Source organism: Enhydra lutris, unplaced genomic scaffold (genome assembly GCF_002288905.1).
Source record: "Enhydra lutris kenyoni isolate GAN:26980312 unplaced genomic scaffold, ASM228890v2 scaffoldscaffold42, whole genome shotgun sequence".
Taxonomy (NCBI): Eukaryota; Metazoa; Chordata; class Mammalia; order Carnivora; family Mustelidae; genus Enhydra; species Enhydra lutris.
In genome coordinates this window covers 2,670,502-2,689,764 of record NW_019154126.1, presented here as the reverse complement: position 1 = coordinate 2,689,764, position 19,263 = coordinate 2,670,502, and the positions used below count along the sequence as shown (strand labels likewise).

Genomic DNA, 19,263 nt, shown 5'->3' with positions numbered 1-19,263 from the left:
CCCCCCCCCCCCCCCCCCCCCCCCCCCCCCCCCCCCCCCCGGCTGGGGCTCCTGCCTGGGGGCCTCTGCGAGCTCCTCCCAGGACCCCCGCCAGGCGAGGGAGGCTGTGTACAACCAAACAGCTAGAGTCAGGCAAGGTTACTTTTCCTTTGGAATGAGGTAACTCTATTGGGGTGGATTGGACGCAAAAGGACATCCACCTCTACTAATGCAACATGTAAATGCACAAAGACAGCCAAAGGCATAAGCAGACACCGTTCTCCTTGCAACCTAGCTATCCTGCTTCCATTGCTTGGATAAAATTACCAGGATGCATATCCCTCACACTTTCCTGCAGGGGAATGCCAGACGCCGGGTCCATTCGGCATGGTCCTGCACGGGACACAGACTTGAATGTCAGGTTCTGAGCACAAACTGGATCCAAGCTGCCCGGCTTAGAGCTCAGCAACTTCGATTAGCTGGGCAGCTCTGACCTCTCTGTAACTTGGTTTCCTCCTCTTTAAATGGGGATTAGCAAATAGCACTGGTATGAGCATGAGTTGAGCTCATATACGTAAGAAGCTTAGGGCAGTGCTTGCCACGTGGAGGGTAACAGACAAACATCGTCAGTGTTACTTGTTGGTCATGTTCTCAAGTATGGCTTGTGTAGCCGGGGAAAAATGCACAGCTGATAAATGCAGAGCAAGATTTTTTTAAAAGTCTGGCATATTTAACATTTTTATACTAGCTGTGATGTTCTGAACCAGCTGCTTAATCTGTCCCTCGCAAGTCTATACTCTTCATCAGTAAGAAGCATAACTATGTAACAATATTGGTCAGGGTCAGAAATGGTTTCTGTGTAACTGAACACAAATTATCAGGGCCGTGAGAGACAGGATATAAACCCAACTGTGTCAGAGCCTGAAGATAACCAACACGTAGATATTTTACACGTAGAAATGCTTCTGAACATAAATACTTACTATTCCCGAGGGTTCAATGAAACACATCAATGATCTCTAAGGACAGATTTGGCCAGGGCTTTGAGATTAAAAAAAAAAAAAAAAAAAAAAAGGAAAAAGTATGCAGAATTAACCACAACCGAGTTCAGAACTCTCACTTTTAGAACTGGACATGTGCTTCTATGGCCAGAAATCATGGATCCCGGAAGGGCCAAGAAAGAATGGTAGAAAGGAGATTAAAACAAGACAAAACAAAACAAGGCATAAGAACTGCCCTTCCAATATAGAAATAGTGCTGTTAATGAAACTTTTAAGATTCCAAATTAGTAAAAATTTTACATATTCTCTGAAAACAGATCCAAAAATAAATGTTTAGCAAAGGAACTTACATCTTGTTTCAAATGGAAGTCAACCTGTTGGTTACATATAAATATTTATCTACTTCACTGGGCTCTGTGATGTGATATAGGGTTGCTGTCTTGTACATGGAGTTTAGTAATATGTTAATGGCTAGTAAAGTCAGAGAAATGATAGAGAACTCTTATTTTTAGTGAGAACAAAAAATCAAATAATCTCTTAGAGGATTCAGAAATTTTTAAAAAAATCACAAAGATTTGAAATCTGTATTCACAGTCAAAAACATCCTTCATATACACAGAATTCAAATGAAAATGATCTTAGGTTTTATTGTTATGCTACAATTATATTAAATTATGCTAAAGAGTCTATTGTATTTTACGTTGCAATAGGAAAGTTAAAAAAATACATATATATTCAAAACACAAAGAGCCAAAATTTATATAACACAGAGCCACATTTTCATTTTCGCCTGGACAGAAACCCTAACAGGAAAATGGAACATACTTCTGTCACACTTGAGTATTTAATGCAAACAGGATTTTGGCACCAGAAGGTTTCAATGCAAAGGATAATGCAAGGCATAGTCCTCTGTGATTAAAAGACTTGTATTTCAGAAAGAAATGAATTTTTGTTCGATGTGGTCATTTGGCAACCCATTTTTAAAGTCTAATTGTAAGCCTTGATGTCAAAGATTGCCACCTGGTATCCCTTTGATGGGCTGTATTGTCACACTTGGAGATGAATACACAACATAAAAAAATGTACTGATTATTGTCTCATGTTAGACCTGCTTATGTTCCCGATTTACTTGTTATTCCAAGCTCACCTAAATGAAAATTAAAAGAAAGAATAAAACCCCTTTCAGCAGGCTTTCCAAAACACTTCAAAAAAATCAGAGTCTGTGGGGCTGAAAATATACTCTCCAGAAATACTTCTGTGAGGGACAGAATTTTAGGTAATCCTTACTTTGGAGCTAGGATAAAGATAATTTGATTGAATAACATCATATATGTGGTATCAATTTTAGGGTAATAAGAGATGTTAGAGATTTATAATAAAATCAGTTCTGCTTCTCAAAACATCCAAACCACAAACTTGATACACGAAAAGGCAAATTAGTGAATATGGGTAAAGCTCACACAGAAGTAGCAAAGATAACAGGTGCTTTCTCACAAAGTGCATGTAACCACCTTCTTTAACATAAGCGGAATGTCTATGCACGTTCATGGCTTGGAAAATGATCCCACAGCTCAGTACTACCTTGTAATTTCCACAATGAGAACCGACACATTTGTGACCAGCATCTGCATGTGAAAGGTTCATCATTTTTGGTTTGAACTTGTCTATATATAAACGTAGAAAGAGAATAAACTTCAACACCCTTGTGAAACCAGACTACAATTAAGTAGCACAAAACCGGGTAAACCCCAGTGTGATTTCGCCCTTAGAACTATTGGAGCTGGCAGTGCCCAGCTGTTGGTTATTTATTTATCCTAAGATTTTCAAGCTAATCTTTAAAATGTGAAATATATTGCTTTTCAAATATTGTCATACTTTCCAAAACGTAATGCCCCTTTAACTGGAAGTGGGTAGTATCAATAGGGACAGTTTGGTTTTCCTCCATGGGCTGTGACATGACAGTTAACCTGCAGGTAGGACCCACAAAATAGGTTGTTATGATCTGACTGGAAGATTCTGTTGCAGGATGTTGGTGGTGATAATATAAGAAATCTCAGAGTCTGAAAACTTAGGAAATTGGCTAAGTACTATATGGTTTCTGTTTTAATACTAACCGAGCGAACATCATAATTTTATTATTTTATTTTATACTTTTATTTATTTATTTTTTTTTAGAGAGGGGAGGGGAAGGGGAAGGGGAGAGGGAGAGAGGATCTTAAGCAGCCTGGATGCGGGGCTCGATCTCACAACCCTGAGATCATAACCTGAGCTGAAATCAAGAGTCCGTTGTTTAACTGACTGAGCCACGCAGGTGCCCCATATTTTATTATTTTTAAAAAAGCATGCATCTGCAGCAGCTTGGCTAAAATTCAGGTCCCATTCTAAATTTTAAAGTTTTCTTTCCACCCCGACTCTTTCTGGAACCAACTGAGTAAGAGTTGTCAGCTTAAAAAAAAAAAAAAAAAAAAGCCCATATCTAACAGCACTGCTCCTGGCGTGTCTGGGAAACCCAGGGTTGAATTCATCCCAGAGACATAAAAATGAATTGAAGGCAACTGAGAGTTTCCACGCCACTGTAAGCCAGACAGGCCTAAGGACGAATGCCGTTGCCTGGGCGGCGCTCACAAGGACCACTGCATGTTACCCCTTCTTTTTCATGTGCCACTTCTAGCAAATTCCAAATGAGCTGAATCTTAAAAACTCCACTTCCCAGACTACCCCCTAAGGTTTACATTGTAGGGTTCTTCAGGTTTGCCCTGGCATTGCTGACATGACAGTTCTGAACATTCTTTCCATGAATCCCAGCAATCGCCTTCAGCCATACCTGGAACAGACAGGACTTGAGTGATTGTCAAGTCCAGGACTTCTCAGAGCCCACTCTGCTGCTGATCTGTGCCTCTGCAGCGGGGGAGGGCTTCATTTGAAACGAGATTCTGACACGGAAGCAGGAGAACCAATGATACCATCCCATCTTTTCATCTTCCGAGTGATGACAAAGTGAAATGATTTATCCCCAACCCCCGAGCTTCCATTAATGCCAGAGCAGGGGCTGGGACTCAGATCCGTGACTGCCGTTTGCCGCCCCTCCCCGCAAACTCCCCTTAATAAAACATCTCTACGCCACGAGGCAGATGTTACCCGTGTTGCCTTTAACTTAAGAGGAACAGGCCCTGCTTCTGCCCTGATGGGAAGCTATTCCTGGCATTTTAGGGGCTGGAATTGGGGTTTCTAGCACTGGCAGGCAAAGGGAAATGATTCACTTCCATCTGGGAAGAAAAGGGATTTTACAGAAGAAGGTTAAAGCATGAGCTGAGTTTGGGGTGCAAAACCCGTGATTATCTTGTTTTAACTGATCACCGGCTGACGGCAGAAAGATTCCCAGAAGGAAAGGACATGCCGCTGTGCTTGTGTCCCTTATTGTCCAGCGGCTTTGTCACCTTGCCTTTAACTGCATCCCAAAGAAGCAGAGAGAGGGCGTCATTAATTGTAATTTGTTACAATTTAAAGATCACAAAAGAAATGCTGAAAACTGGTTTGGGAAAGCATTTCTCGATGTAAGGGTATTAATGATCAATTCTCCTAGAACCTTCCGTCCGTAATAGGTAAAATGTCAGAGAAGGTGACAGTCACTTAATTGCTGGTGCAATTCACGATGCCTGAGAATCGACAAGGCAGCTTTCTGCGGCCCATTATCAAAGTGTCAACAATGATTATTGCCGATAGAGTCACACAAATGCCAACCGCGGGGCAGCTGTTTCCGGTCACGTGGGCCCCAGGGAGCAGGTTAGATGTTAAAAGGAATCTTCTGCTTGTGACCCGGTGACTCCATTATACACGCTCTGCTCTACCTCACACAAACAGACCCGAGTTTTGAGGAGAAGTGTGCAGAACGATGAACAAAATGCATATTTGTGCAAATCCCCAGGACTCTCTCCCTCAAGAACATGGGCTCTTTAAAGAGTCAGGTCAAATCCCCCAGAAATCAAGTGAGTCCAGTTATGTTTTCTTTTACTTCCCCGGATTCCCTGCTGCGTCGCTTGCTTGCTGGTAGCATGCTCAGGCTGTCATTTGTAAAAAGCAGCCCGCTCAGCTATAATTACTAATTTGATGTCACAGTGGAACCGCAGCGCAGCTGTGGAAAGATCGACCACCAGGGAGATCCGTGTTTCTCTGTCTCATTTAGAGGCAGCTAAACTGCTGGAGCCATGAATGGAAGATGCCCTTCCATTAAAAAGGGAAGAATTAAAGAATAAACCAAGTCATAGCAGCTGTCAGAATTTGACAACGGCTTAAAAAAGGAAGGAAAAAAAAAAAAAAGCACTGCTCTGCTTTAAAAAAAAAAAACAAAACAAAACTCAAGACATCTGTACGTGCGTGTTCGGATACTTGTTGCCATGAAAGTGATGCCACTATTCTTGCGACGTAACTTCTTTATTCCTCTCGGTTCCATCTTCATTATTATGCTAATGCAAATCACACTAATTATGTGTCAAGCTGAAATCCAAGGGACGGACTCGTCTGTACCTATATAGCACTAAATATTTGAAATGACGGTTTCAAAACTTGTCATCAACAAGTTGAAAGTACGGGAAATTAAAACAGTTATAATGACTCGGATGAAAGGAAAACTTACAATTGAGATTACTAATTAAGCCGTGTCAATGGAAATTCTTTACGAAAATTATTCTTTGCACCATGACAATCATTTCTTAGAGAACACAGTCCCACAGGGATAGCAATGAAAAGATTTTTGGCAGATTGTGCGACTTCATTCATAAAAGGCGAAAATGTAGAAAAGAAGTATTTTTAGCCTTCCTCCAATGGTTCTACCCAGAGAGAAGAGCGATTGTTTTGATAACATTATGGTTTTATTTGTGGAGACAAAGAATAGCCTCTTGGAAGATGCAAAATGTTAACTGCTCATGGAAAGAAAACCTGAAAACTGACAGAAAGAGAAAGGCAAAGAAATTTTTTAGAACTTAAAAAAAACCAATGTTTTTTAGAGTTCAGCTCCATTATATACATTTCATTTATTTTTACGTATTACAGTTTGGTGACTGTCGCCTCAGTTGTGGCCAGATTATAAACCAGCTATTGTGTCAGAGCCACAATGCCCCTGTACCCGCACAGGCAGGCGGAGTCTCCATCGATTACAAATTTTAATGACTTTTTACTTCCTTATCTATAAGGTATTTCCTCTTGCCCCTGCCCGGGGAGCGCCTGTAAACTGGAAGGGCAGGTGGATGGCCTTTTGGAGCTGCTCCTTCTGGAAGCAGAGGTATCACTAACCCAGAGCCCAGAAGGAGGCAGAGAGCCCTGGATTCTTCCTCAGGGCCATGGTGTAGACGACTTTAATGTTCATCCAGTGTGAGATACGGTGGACCGTAGTTATAAATACGCCAAAAGCCCCAAATGGAGATGTGAATTGGTTGTTTTGCCAACACAGTAGGAAACCAAACGATTTATTTCACAACTTCTGAAAATTTTTAAACCAAGACTCAGAATGAACTGCTCTTGTACCATATTTAACTCCAAAACATTGTTTTTGTCGATGCAGGAATGCTTCATGATTCACGGGATTGCTACGCGTTTTTGGTAATAGGTCCTCTTAAAAAAGGAGACTGAGACACGCCAGACATTCAGAGGGCAACAGCACAGCGGTTAGAGACGTGAGCCCTGGGCTAAAGCCTGGCTGCGCCACTCGTAAGGGGGCTCTGGACAAGTCACCGAACCTGTCTGTGAAGCAAGCTCGTTTACTCAAAGGAAGTAATAATGGCGCGACCTCGTAAGATGGCTGGAAGGATGAGATGGCTTGAGTCATGTAAAATGTAAAACACACTCTGGCACGTAGTATGCACTCAACAAATATCAAGTATTACTATTGACCTTCCTAAATCCCAAGACACCACAATTCATTGTAAAAAAAATAATCTCCAGATGAAGGTAAGGTTTCACCTCTGCCACTGACTGTGTGAATGCGCGCGGGAACTGAAGCTCGTGGGCCTCCCAACTGTCGTGTCGTGAGGTCCTTCCCACGGCTGACTTCTCTAAGCCCACCTCCAGGGGAGATGTTTTGAGGAACAACTCAGTACAGGATAAAAGCATCCCAGGTAATCTCTTCAGAAAAGTGGTTTTCTATTAGACAAATTCTATAATTTCATTCTTTTCACAGAAACCTATGCCAGTAAAGGGCTCAGCATTTTTGGTGAGGTGGGTAGTAGAAATGTGAATGTCACAGGTTTCTGGAAACCATGTGGTCCTGCAGGCAGAACAGTGGAGGGAGGGACAGGCAACTGGATGGTCTGCATCTGATGAAATACTACAGCATCAAGGATGTCCAATACTCATGGCTTTCCTTCACACATGGACTCGTTTCATGATTTTGGCTTCAGTAGAAACAACCCCATGGCCTCTGTCTATCTTGGCAATGTTTTTTGTCAGAGCAGATCATGCCCTTGGTGATCAAACCTCAAGAAATGAAAATGAACAGAATTGGGGGAAAAGAGTGGGATCTGCTAGCTATTGTCTCAAGGGACTTGGGACAGAGCCACCAGCATGGAGCAGAAGCTGTCATCACCACCATAGTTCTTACTCAGGGGTTGGCTTCCTGTTAGGAGGCCAAAAAGTCTGTGTGGTTCTCCAAACAGTCCACATATTTTCTCCTAAGAGAAAAATCCCAATCCTACTAAACCTCTGAGTTTCTCATGGAGTAAAACCTAAATACTCACTTGGGTCTTGGGCACATGGACAAACATTTAGTCATAGCAACACGGAAGTTGGCAGTCCATTGTTTCTGCAAACTTTTGGCCAAAGCTGGTGACTTCAGGGTTATTTATGTGGAGATTAGAAGTGTAAAAATATATTCACTAGTGCACAGTAAAAGTATGAATGGTCAGAGAAGGATCCACCATTTCCTTTCCCACTCCTTACTTCTTCACCCACTGTGACCTAGCTTCTGCTCCACCCACTGTCATGGACAAGGTCACCAGAGAGTTCCCTGGTGGTAAGTCCAATGGATAATTGTCTCAGTCCTCATCCTACTTAACCCTGCAGAAGCATCTGATTCTGGGACAGTTCTCTTCCTCTGGTTTCTGGACTACAACTAGAGTGCAAGTCTCCCAAGACCAGGGCCATTACTCAAGGCAGTGTTTCTCACAGTGCTTGGAGAAATGCTTGCTCACAACAGATACTCCATAAATGTCTGAACAGAATGTCTGAAATGTCTGATGACCTGAACTTTCCTGGCTCGTCTGCTTGTCTCCTGTCTCTTTGGCTGATCTTTTGCAGGACTCTCTCCTTCCACCCACTCCTTCAGTGATGAAGTTCTTCTGGGCTCTTCTAGATATCCTTCTCTTCTATTCCATATACTCATCCTGGGTGGCCTCAGCCACTTCCCTGTCTTTGCTGATCATCCTTCCTGTGAGGTTTTCCAAGCCCCTTTTTTCCCCAGCTGAAACCCTCCCTGGAGCCTTCATGCCTACGGACCATCCCTGCTCTAGTGCCACACTGACTTTTCGAACCCCTCCTCTCACTCTGCTCCCTCATTCAGTGAGTGGAACCAGCACCCTCCCGACGGTCCAAACCAGACATATAGGCGTCCTTCTGAACCCCGCCCTGCCTCCACACATACTCCCTGGCACTGTTCACCTCCCACATTGAATCTTCTGTGGCTTCTTCTTCCCAAATCTCCCTAGAATCGATCCTCTTCCACCAACCCAGCTCAGGACACCACTCTATCACGGTTATTTCAACAGCCTTCCCAACTGGTATGGCTTATGTCACCCTCCAGCTAAAGCACCAAGTGCTCCCCCTCTGCCCCCTTGCCCAGGGTGCTTTGTCTCACCTTTCCCTCTAGCTAGCTCTTCCTTGTCCTTCAGGGTTCCAAACATTACCTCCTCCAGGAAGCCCCCCCTTACCCCCCGAGCATGAGTCAGGTGTACATGCTCTCTATTAAACTGCTTATTACATGATAACTCCTTGCCTATTTTAATATCTGTGTTGCCTGCTAGATGTGTCATGTGGATCCTTATTTTAGCCCCTAAAGCTAGGATGGTAACCATGAAAAAAATTTACAAATACTTCTGAGTGAACAAAGAACAGGAGATTTCCAAAATGTAAAATTCAAATCCAGACAGAAAGAAAACATTCTAAAATCATAATTTAGAGGTGCCTGGGTGGCTCAGTCGGTTAAGCATCTGCCTTCGGCTCACGTCATGCTCCCAGGGTCCTAGGATCGAGCCCCATGTCGGGCTCCCCAGAGAGCCTGTTTCTCCCTTTCCCTCTGCCTACTGCTCTGCCTACTTCTCTCTCTCTGTCAAATAAATAAAATCTTTAAAAATAATATAAACTCATAATTTAAAGACAAAACAGAAACAAAAATCCTGAGCCCTGCTTTCAATAGTTTGGTCAAAAAACTTGCCCAGGTGATGAGCAAGGGTGTAACTGAGAATTTCGAGGTACTTTTTGTCTAAGCAAATGCGGATTTTGGTCAGTTTCGATTTCCATACAGAAAGCTACTTCCCATCGCTTCATCAAACCGATTTCAGTTGAATCTGTCTATACTCTTGCATCATAAGCCAAATGTGGTTCAAATATCCCCCGCTGTCCAGTGACTCAGGAAAAGAAAAGATATAGTTTCCACATGCTTAATTCTTTCGTCAGAAGCCCTCTCACCCTGTCTTAGAGCTGTAAAGGAGTTTGAAGCTTGTCCGAGCCAACCCTTTTCCAGGTGAAATTGAAGCTCAACACACTCACTTTAGGAGTGGCGTGGAAAGGACTGGAGCTCCCGACTACCCATTGCGGGGGCAACTGGCATGAGGACCCTGGGGGCTGACCGGGAGTCACATCTGGATCCCGTAACCGCATAGGTGACTGTGCTTTCAAGACCATGTTGCATGCGGAATGTTTCTTTCAACCACACATAAAACTAACAGAACTACTTCAGTGCCCAACAGAGAGTGTGGGGGAGCTCAAGGCAGGAGCCTTCTCAGGTCAGTGCCGTGCTTGTCACTGGCGCAGCCGAGGGGACAGGAGAACCGCCGCTGGAAGGTGGGAGAGGAAGAGTGGACCGGAGAGGACCGCAGCAGGGATGAGTCAGAGTACTCACCTTTTCCTTGTCGCTGGCTTCTCTGGCCACAGTGGAGCCCTGAAACACAAAGACCATCATGAAAACATCGGGTGTCACACGTGGAAAATACGCAAGTGTGTCAGGCCAGAGCGCAGAAATAAACAAGCGCCCCCTTGGCCCTGGAGCCGTGCCTTGAGGAAGCTCTGTCCCCTCCTTGGTCACAACATTGCCCCAGGGGCACTCCCCCCTCTGCAGACATTCCTGCTGGCTCATCTCCAACCCTTTCCCTGGCTTGTCATCCAAGCCGGATTCTGGTTCTTGTGTCCCTGGTGGAAATCAGAAAACCTGACAATCACTTGAACAGTAATGTTTGTTTGTTTGTTTTTTTAATGATTTTTTTTTTTAAGAGACATAAAAAAGGTGGGGGGTTTGCAGCGGGAGAGGGAGAGAGAGAATCTTATGCAGGCTCCATGCCCAGCACCAAACCCGAAGCAGGGACTCGATCTCACAACCCTAAGGTCACAACCTGCGCCAAAATCAAGAGTCAGACACTTAACTGACTGAGTCCTTGCGGGCGCCCCTTGAAGGATAACTAACTTATTAACACCAGATCAAAACCATGCTCTGCTTCTTGCCTCGATTGCCAGAAATGGTTGGCCTTACATCTTCAAAGGTGATGTGGGCCATCCGTGGCTGCAGGAGCCACCCAGGCATTAGATGCCCCCTCCCTCCATTATATCTTCCAGACGCGGGCCCGTCCTGGCCCTCCGCCTGCCCTTCTCCCCTGTCAGGGTTACTGATGGACATGTCCTCACTACTCTGAGTTAGACCCTGTGGGCCCTTCCTGTCCCCCTACGCTCTGGGAATCCCTTCAGACATATATTTTCTCGCACCCCGCTTTGTGCCAGGCCTTAGGCTGAGCAAAGCACAAAGATATCAAGGGGAAGAAAACACGCTTCTTGATCTGCATAACTCTACTCTGCTGCACTGGTTTTCAAAGCCACACACACCTCAGAGCTCTGAGGTTGTGCGAGAAACGCAAGCCCACCCAGACGCCAACAGGGGCATGCGGTAGAGCTCAAGAAGGGAAAGATCCCCTTGTCTGGAAGATGTGGATCGCCAGCAATGTCAGTAACAACAAGAATTTCTTCTTTGTGCTCCTCAATGTATCTCACACAGCAATGCCTGCATCCCCCAAATAAATGGCTGGAGAAGGATCACGACCACATCACCACTCTCCCCTCCCCCATGGCGCTGGCCACCCCAGCAAGCCCAGGTTAGTAGAGTGACATGCTTCCCTGACCACCTCTTAGATGGGCATTTATTGCCCTGGAAGCTGAGCATTAGCCGACTATGAAGGGAGTCCCCCCCCCCCCCCGCCACCTCCACCCCCACAGGTCAATGTTCCATCCCACTGGTGGTCAGCATCCCCAGAGACCTGCTGTCAGCCCCGGGGAAATGCTCTGAGTTTCTGGGGGATGCATCAGAGGGGCAGAAAGCTGATCCACGAAGTGATGAGGGACAGTGTAAATTGTTCATGAGGGGAAATGTGTGGTCCCGTTGCACAACCAAAGCCCCCCCCAACCCCACCCCACCCCGCCTCTGGCCCACACAAACCCAGCAGCTCCCACTTGTAATGGTTCGTTTTCCTTGTTTTAAAGGGATTTTTGAATACAGACCACAAACATCTTCCTTTACACACTGATTTCTAACAAAATGCTTCCAGATTAAAAAAAAAAAAAAAAAAAGACAGGATAGTTGCAATATTTGAGCACTGTCTGTGCTCCTGGTCAGAGGAAGAAACTACTTACTCCTCTTTTTATCTCTAGCCAAGTTTCTGGTCCCTGTGCGCTTTCCCTCCTGTAGTAAAATTTACCCTGCTTCTGATTCTCGGTGAAGCTTCATCTCCATGTAAATGCGGATCATTAGCATAGGGTGTGGGGGCGGGAGGTGCCCGGAGCTCACTCAAATTTAAATGAATTCAAAATAAAAACTCAAACAGAAACAGAAAATAAGGTTAGTAAGTCAAGGCCAAGAGTTTGAGCCATGAAATGATGCCAGATGTCCACGTTCCATCACAACCGAAAAGTACTGGCAAGAAGAGAATTTATTCTACAAACTAAAAACTGGAGATGAAATTAAGGAAGTCTGAGGTAAATTAAAACTATACTATCCAGTCTAGAAGTATAATTTACATCAAGATATATTTCCTAGATGCTTGCTTGAACAAGACACTACCTTAGGGGCATAAAAAAGAAAAAGGACCAAAGATTTGCCTTTAAGGCACTTACTAGTAGAATGGATGAGTCACTACCCAAATTCATTGACCAGTTCCAGTAGGCCACACATTACCGGGCATGACATACGTGTGTGCGCGTGCGCACAACTGAATCCTCATAACAACCCAGCAAAGGTAGGTATAATTATCCCTGTTTTACAGATGAAGAAACAGAGTTTCAATAAAGTTCAGCAACCCACCCACTGCTAACAAGTGATAAAACCAGGACAGGTGCTTCAGAGTTCTCTCTGGCTGATTCTGTGGGGGAGTCAGACCAGTGAACAAAGTCCCGTAATGCTCCACAGAGTCATTCCTCTAAGCAGCACTGCAAAGGCTTCATGAGAGAGATGGTATCCAAGAGCCTTGGAGAGTGGCTGGAATTTCCACCAGGGGCGATTCCAGGGGACAAAACGGCCTCAACTGGGAGGCAAAACAGAGCAAGGCTGGATCTGGGAAGCTTCTGCAGTTTATCTGAATTCCAGAGAGAAGGAGATAAGCCTAAACCAAAAATTCCTCCCTTAGACTACTATTCTCAAAGTGTGCTCAGCATCCTGGGGTTCCAAGACCCCTTAAGAGCTCTGCAAAATCAAAACCACCTTTCTAATAATATTGAGACATTATCAGCCTTTTTTCACTGTCTTGATATTTGCATGGATGTTACAAAAACAATAGTGGGTAAAATTGTTGGCAACTTAGCACAAATCCAGTGGCTCCAAATAGTACTAATAGAGTTTGTCATAAAATACCTACAAAATATACATTATATATAAATGTCTAAAACTGTCCTTGATGAGGCAATGAAATTAGTAAATCTTGACCACGGAGTACACATCTCTTCAATATTCCTTGTGGGAATATGTATAGAATGCTTTTGTTTATGAAGATGGAATGTTATAAGAAAAGTCATTTTTGTGATGATTTGAGTTATGAGCTCAACTAGCCACATTTTTCATTAAAACATTTTTACCTGAAAGAACAACTGGCAATCTCTTTACTCAGATCTGGGCGTTTGGTAGATATTTGCTCAATAATAACGAGCCGAGTGGGGCTCGGCATGTGCGGGGGAGGTGTGTGCTGGCATTTTACAGAAAACAGCTCACAGGGCTGGTTGCCAGTGGTAAAATTTGGGCTTTCAAGTGGAAATCAGAGTTTTTAAGAACTTGTATCCACCACCGTGAGCATGAGAGCTTCTCGGTATTTAAAGACTTCTTGGATGAGACTTGTGGTGGTATTAATGTGACTTCTCGATATCGCATAATGAGATGTGTCCATATTTAGAAGACCACATAATTCAATGAACCCATCTGTTTCAAATGATCAAAGCTTGTAAACAGACCAGGGGGTTTTAATGAAATAAGTACAGCAAGTTCACTGATGTGATTTCTGATTCCACATTGTAACTAAGCTTTGAGAAATCACCTTTTGTTAGGTTTTAGCATAATATCAAGGAAGAATATCCATAAATTTCTGAAAAAGTTATTGAAACACCCACCCTCCCATTTTCCAACTATGTATCTGTGTAAGGTCTTTCTTCATATACTTCAATCACATAACATTGCAACAGACAGCACAACCAGATAGGACATTCCAACTGTTTCATACTAAATCATATCATTAGGGAGATTTACAAAAATGTAAAGGAAAAAAAAAAAGGCCACCTGTCTCACTAAATTTTTTTACTTGTAAGATACAGCTATTTTTCATAAAAATATGTTAACATGTAATGCTTTTTAAAGTTGTAAATAAAGTAAGCATTTAAAAATTTCTTATTTTAATTTCTAACAATGTAAATAGCAGTAGATACAACCTATATAACCAAAAGCTTTTGGGAGACCACTTTTTAAAAAAATTTTAATTTCAACATAATCAGCATATAATGTCATAGTAGTTTCAGGTATACAATAAAATGATTCAACAATTCTATACATTACTCAGTGCTCATCTGGACAAGTGCACTCCTAATCCCCTTCACCTATTTCACCCATCCCCCACCCACCTCCCCTCTGATAACCATCAGTTTGTTCTCTATACCTAAGAAAAATGGGTTTTTGTTTTTGTTTCGTCTCTTTTAAAATTTGTTGGTTTGCGCTGCTTTTTAAATTCCACTTGATTGAATTGATATGGTATTTGTCCTTCTCTGACCTACTTTACCTAGCATCATATCCTCTAAATCCATCCATGTTGTTATAAATGGCAAGAGTTTGTTCTTTTTAAGGGCTGTGTAATATTCCATCATATATGCATATGTGTGTGTGTGTTTGTATACACATACATGTATCTTCTTTATCCATTCACTTATCAAAGGACACTTGGGTTGCTTCCATAATTTGGCTACTGTAAATAATGCTGCAATAAACATAGGCATGCGTGTGTCTTTTCAAATTAGTGTCTTTGTATTCTCTGGGTAAATACCCAATAGTGGAATTACTAGGTCATATGGCAATTCTATTTTTAATTTTTTGAGGAATTTCATACTGTTTTCCACACCAGCTGTACTGGGGATCTTCTTTTAAGAGTGGAGGAGTCTGAGATAAAAATAATCTGAGATCTACTGGCAAAGACCAAAGGGTGGCAAACTTTTCCTGAATGGGTCAGCTGGCAAATGTTTTAGGTTTTGTGGTTCAAAACAGTCTCTGTGTTTCTACTCAACTCTGCCATTAGAGTACAAAACAACCACACTTGATGCAGAAACACTGGCCCCTGCAGTGTTCCAATAAAGCTTTATTTACAAAAACGGCCAAGCTGGACTTGCCAGGCAGGCAGGTCACAGATTGCCATCTCCCAACACCAGCATCCTCCCCTGAAGTCAGTGATCCAAAGACTCAGCTCAGCTCACTCCCCTCAGAATTCCTACACTGTGCCTCTCACCCAAAGTCTTTGAAATAGCCGGTCCCAGGGCCTGTATCCTCTGCCAGGAATGCCCTTCCCTCAGCTCACACCCTCTTTCTTTGGGTCTGCTGCAATATCAGCTTCCAGGGAAACCTCCCCCGACACCCTGTATCTGCTGTATCCTGGCCCCGTTCTTCCCCATCTTTACTTCTATCCACAGCACTTACCCCTTCTTACTATGTTACAGGATTTACTCTCTGCTTTTACTTATTGTCTGTCTGTCCCCACCACAATGTCAGGTCCTTGGGCTCAGGTTTGGTCCATTTTGTTCATCCTACTATTCCCAGCACCAAAACAGTGCCTGGAACCTAGCTGGTGTTCAATAAATAACTCGTTGAAAATCAGACACATTTGCTCCTGACAAGTGTAAAAGTCTTCCAGTAAAGCTAGCAAGTGATCCTTGCGTCCCTCGAAGGCAAGATTTACTAGTTTAGTTGCCTGGTAGCTTTAAGCTCTGAGCACCTCCTAAGTGATTAGCAAGATCAATTACAACAGTTGCTTCATTACTTAATAAAAATGAACAAAAAGCTCACCTTTAAGTCGTATTTCCTATATACAGATAAACGGTGACTGAACACATTTCTTGTAACAATCACGTATATTTCAACTCCATCCACATTAAGCCGGTACATGCCCAAGAACTGGGGAAGAAGGGTGATCCCATGACATTCTACTATGTACTACAGAGGAGAGAGAAAAAGGAAAACATTATGCAATCAAAAGGTGCTCATTCAGATGTAAAGCATAACTTTTCTGCCTTTGGCCTTTAGACAAAGTAAAACCATCCAACCACTAAGGTCCTGTTTACAGAAAATGACCGTGTTTATACTGCCTGACACAGGATCTATGTTCAGCAAGTATACATAGATAAGAAAATTCAACTTTATCTCTGAAGAGATATATTTTCCCAACAACCCAAACTAATCTGTAAAGTCAAAATTTGGATGTAACAGTGTGAGACAAGAGGACAAGTGATTGGTCCATTTGCTAATTCCTCTAAAGGGAAATCACACTCTATCGAGGGCCTCCCCCTTCCTCCCCAGAAGCCTGGGTGATGACTCTGTGAGGCTGAGGGAGAGTCACTTGGCCACTAAGATCAGCTCCTTTAACAGTGTTATGAAAACCACAGCCCTGAAGCTGTGATTAAAGAGGAAACTGTGGAGAGAGCTAAGCGTTTGAAACTGGGACAGTCCTCTCTAGTCCTAATTTATGTTTCTCACCCACCACACTAATGTATTGAACTACTCTGCCTGCCAGAGCAGCAGCGTGAAGGGAAGGTGCCACGCTACCCCAGTGCTTGCTCCTGCTCCATGGACAAGACGAGGTACTCTGGCCCCATGTCGGATTTCATCATGGCCGTTGGACAAGTTCTAGCTTTGACACCATTTGTGATTACGGTTGCAAAAACACAACGCAAGTCTTGAAGCACTGATGACCATCCTCGAAAGGGCCACGAGAGGGAGACACATCTCCTTTGAAAGCTGATATTTATAAAATGGGTCCCACTGCACTCTCCAAAGGAAAGTTGGGTTTTCCTTTCTTTAAAATGAAAGGGGAGAGACTATTTCAAAAGAGCTCTTTTTTGTCCTCGACAGGTGTGTGAATAGCATGAGCAGCATGATTCCAAAATTGTAAAAATTGTTAAAATCACACATGTTGTGCATATTTACAGGGAGCAGCCTGGAAGAATGGTCACCAAGTGGTAATGGTGGGATCTGGGGTAATTTCACTCCCCCCCGCCTTTTTGTAAATTATACCGCTTAAATTTTTCCATTTTTACAACGAGCATTTTACAAAAATAAAAATAAAATGCCCTTTCAAACTTTTTAGTGGTAAGCATGGTTAATAATCAACTCTGATAACATTTAACCATCTTAAAGGTCAACAAAGCCCTCAGTTTTTGTCATTAAAGATGAAGAGCATTGGTATCTGAGTGTGACACTTGTCACCCAGTGCTGGCAGGTTTTAAAGGTGCTCTTGGTCTTTTCTAGCACACCAACCATAACTGAGCTACACGTTTTAATTTGCTACGTTTCCTGAGTAGAGTTTCATCTCAATTTATTCTTCATTTGAAGTCAGATCAGTAGAACATTTTCTCTTTCTCTCTCCTTTCAAAAAACCCAGGAAATTAACGTGAGGTTTGCTAATACAAAACAGGCGGTGAAGAGGCGTTGGCTGAAAACAAAACTTCTCACATCTGACTTCAAGAAATAAAAAGCGTTGTTGTCCCTCACCTCTGAAGGAAGATGGTTGGGTGAGCCTTCAAAACATGGAGACTAGTGGGGGTCTACACTGCGTGAGCATAGTAGAAAGAAGGTGGATTTGTGAGTTGGGAAGAATGCATGTGCATCCTGGTGCCTCCATGTACCAGCTGTGGGATCTCGGGCAAGTTACTAGAACATTCTTCATCTTAGTTTCATTTTTTGGAAAATGAGCACCATAATTCCCACTGGCAAAGAAAGTTGTGAGGACTAGTATGTCAACCTGTTTCGTGCCAGGCCTGTGCGCTGCACTGCACTCTTCCTCCCTCTGCAGAGAACGGTAGTAATAGTAACGATTATTTTCATTCAACACTCTCATAAGAAACTTCAATGTTACCCCTATCTGTTTGGCCCTCCGCACTCTGAGGCAGGCCGTGTGTAGGTACTCTGGAGGCTCGCAGAGCACGTCTGTTCCACGCTGGTTTCAGTTTGGCTACTCAACCCCTCTTTGTGCTCAGATTATTCTCATTCTGGCCTGTCTCTTACAAATCCTGGCAGCAGAGTAAGTCTTTTTGATCAAAATCTCTGTACCGAGCCACAGAGTGCCTCGGGACGAGTGGATAATATTATTCAGGTAATGAAAAGGATAAAGAAACTTTCTGCACACTGTACAGGAAATCGTCAACAGGGGTTTATTTTCCACGTAGAAAAACACCCACGTAGATTACAATCTACAGCCCCTTTATTTTTAAGATTAAATAAATTACTGCCTATAAAAATGAGATCAATTTAATCTGCATCTCCAAGTTTCTACAGGCGCTGCTTCTCAAAGGCCTGGCTCATCAATGAGGCTCTTAGATGAACACCTTGAAAAATACAGATTTAATAGACTCAAGCTCCTAAGTTTATAAATACGGACGAGACCACAACCCATATTCAAGTCTATCCTATTAGATCCCAGTACTGACGAGCAACCTTGGTGCCAAAGGTTTAGAAAACATTTATGGGTCAAAACTTCGCAGAAGAGAAAATCCCACCCACTGATGGAATTTCTGGGGCTCTGGGAAAAGATGACACGGTTTCATTACAGTAGAAGGACATTCCACTGGCTCTGGCAATGCCAGGGCTGGCGGACCGCCACTCTAGCATGGCCTATCACTGCGTGGGGGACTGGCACAGAGGCCTGAATGTTCACCCTCTCGGGTTCTGCACTTGCTGTCCCTGGAAATGCTGCACATAAACTCTGACACCAGGTGTCACATCTGCAAACCACACATGTGAACTACCGGGGTAATCCCAGTAATCCCACATCCAGGGCGACTGTAAATTCACGGCCAGAGCTTTAGCTGGGCCCTTGGCATGACTTAGCCACATCACGGGGCTAGGAGCCCTCTCGGTCCAGGTCCACACTCACTAGCTGTGCATCCCTCGGTCAATTATTCAACCTCTCTGTGCCTCTGCATTTGGAGAAGAGGCGTAATGACAGTAATGAGGGCATAGGTTTTTGTGAAGAATATGAAGACCGGGGAAACAGGACTGAGAGGGGCACTAACTGCCCATGACTTGAGCTGGAACAAGATGAAACCAAGACCCTGGGGTGAAGGGTGGAAAAGGAAGCAGGGAGGGAGGGACGGAGGGAAGGAGAGAGACTTCCTAGAGCATCTGATGTGTCCCTAAAATGCTGAGAAATTCATTTGATTTTTTTTTAAGTTTTTATTTATTTATTTGACAGACAGAGATCACAAGTAGGCAGAGAGGCAGGCAGAGAGAGAGGAGGAAGCAGGCTCCCTGCTGAGCAGAAAGCCCGATGCGGGGCTTGATCCCAGTACCCTGAGATCATGACCTGAG

The 19,263-nt window shown here is 43.5% G+C and overlaps 1 protein-coding gene across 3 annotated transcripts in view; it reads right to left on the bottom strand.

The window, feature by feature from the left end:
- The window catches only part of LOC111155527 (phosphatidylinositol-5-phosphate 4-kinase type 2 alpha), a 172,566-nt gene that overhangs the window by 19,526 nt on the left and 133,777 nt on the right, over positions 1-19,263 (bottom strand). For all 3 annotated transcript variants that reach the window (XM_022515697.1, XM_022515696.1, XM_022515695.1), the window contains 2 exons: positions 15,748-15,894; positions 10,087-10,125 (listed from right to left, as the gene is read on the bottom strand). In XM_022515697.1, the coding sequence (XP_022371405.1) occupies positions 10,087-10,125; positions 15,748-15,894 (186 nt within the window). The remainder of the gene's footprint in view (positions 1-10,086; positions 10,126-15,747; positions 15,895-19,263) is intronic.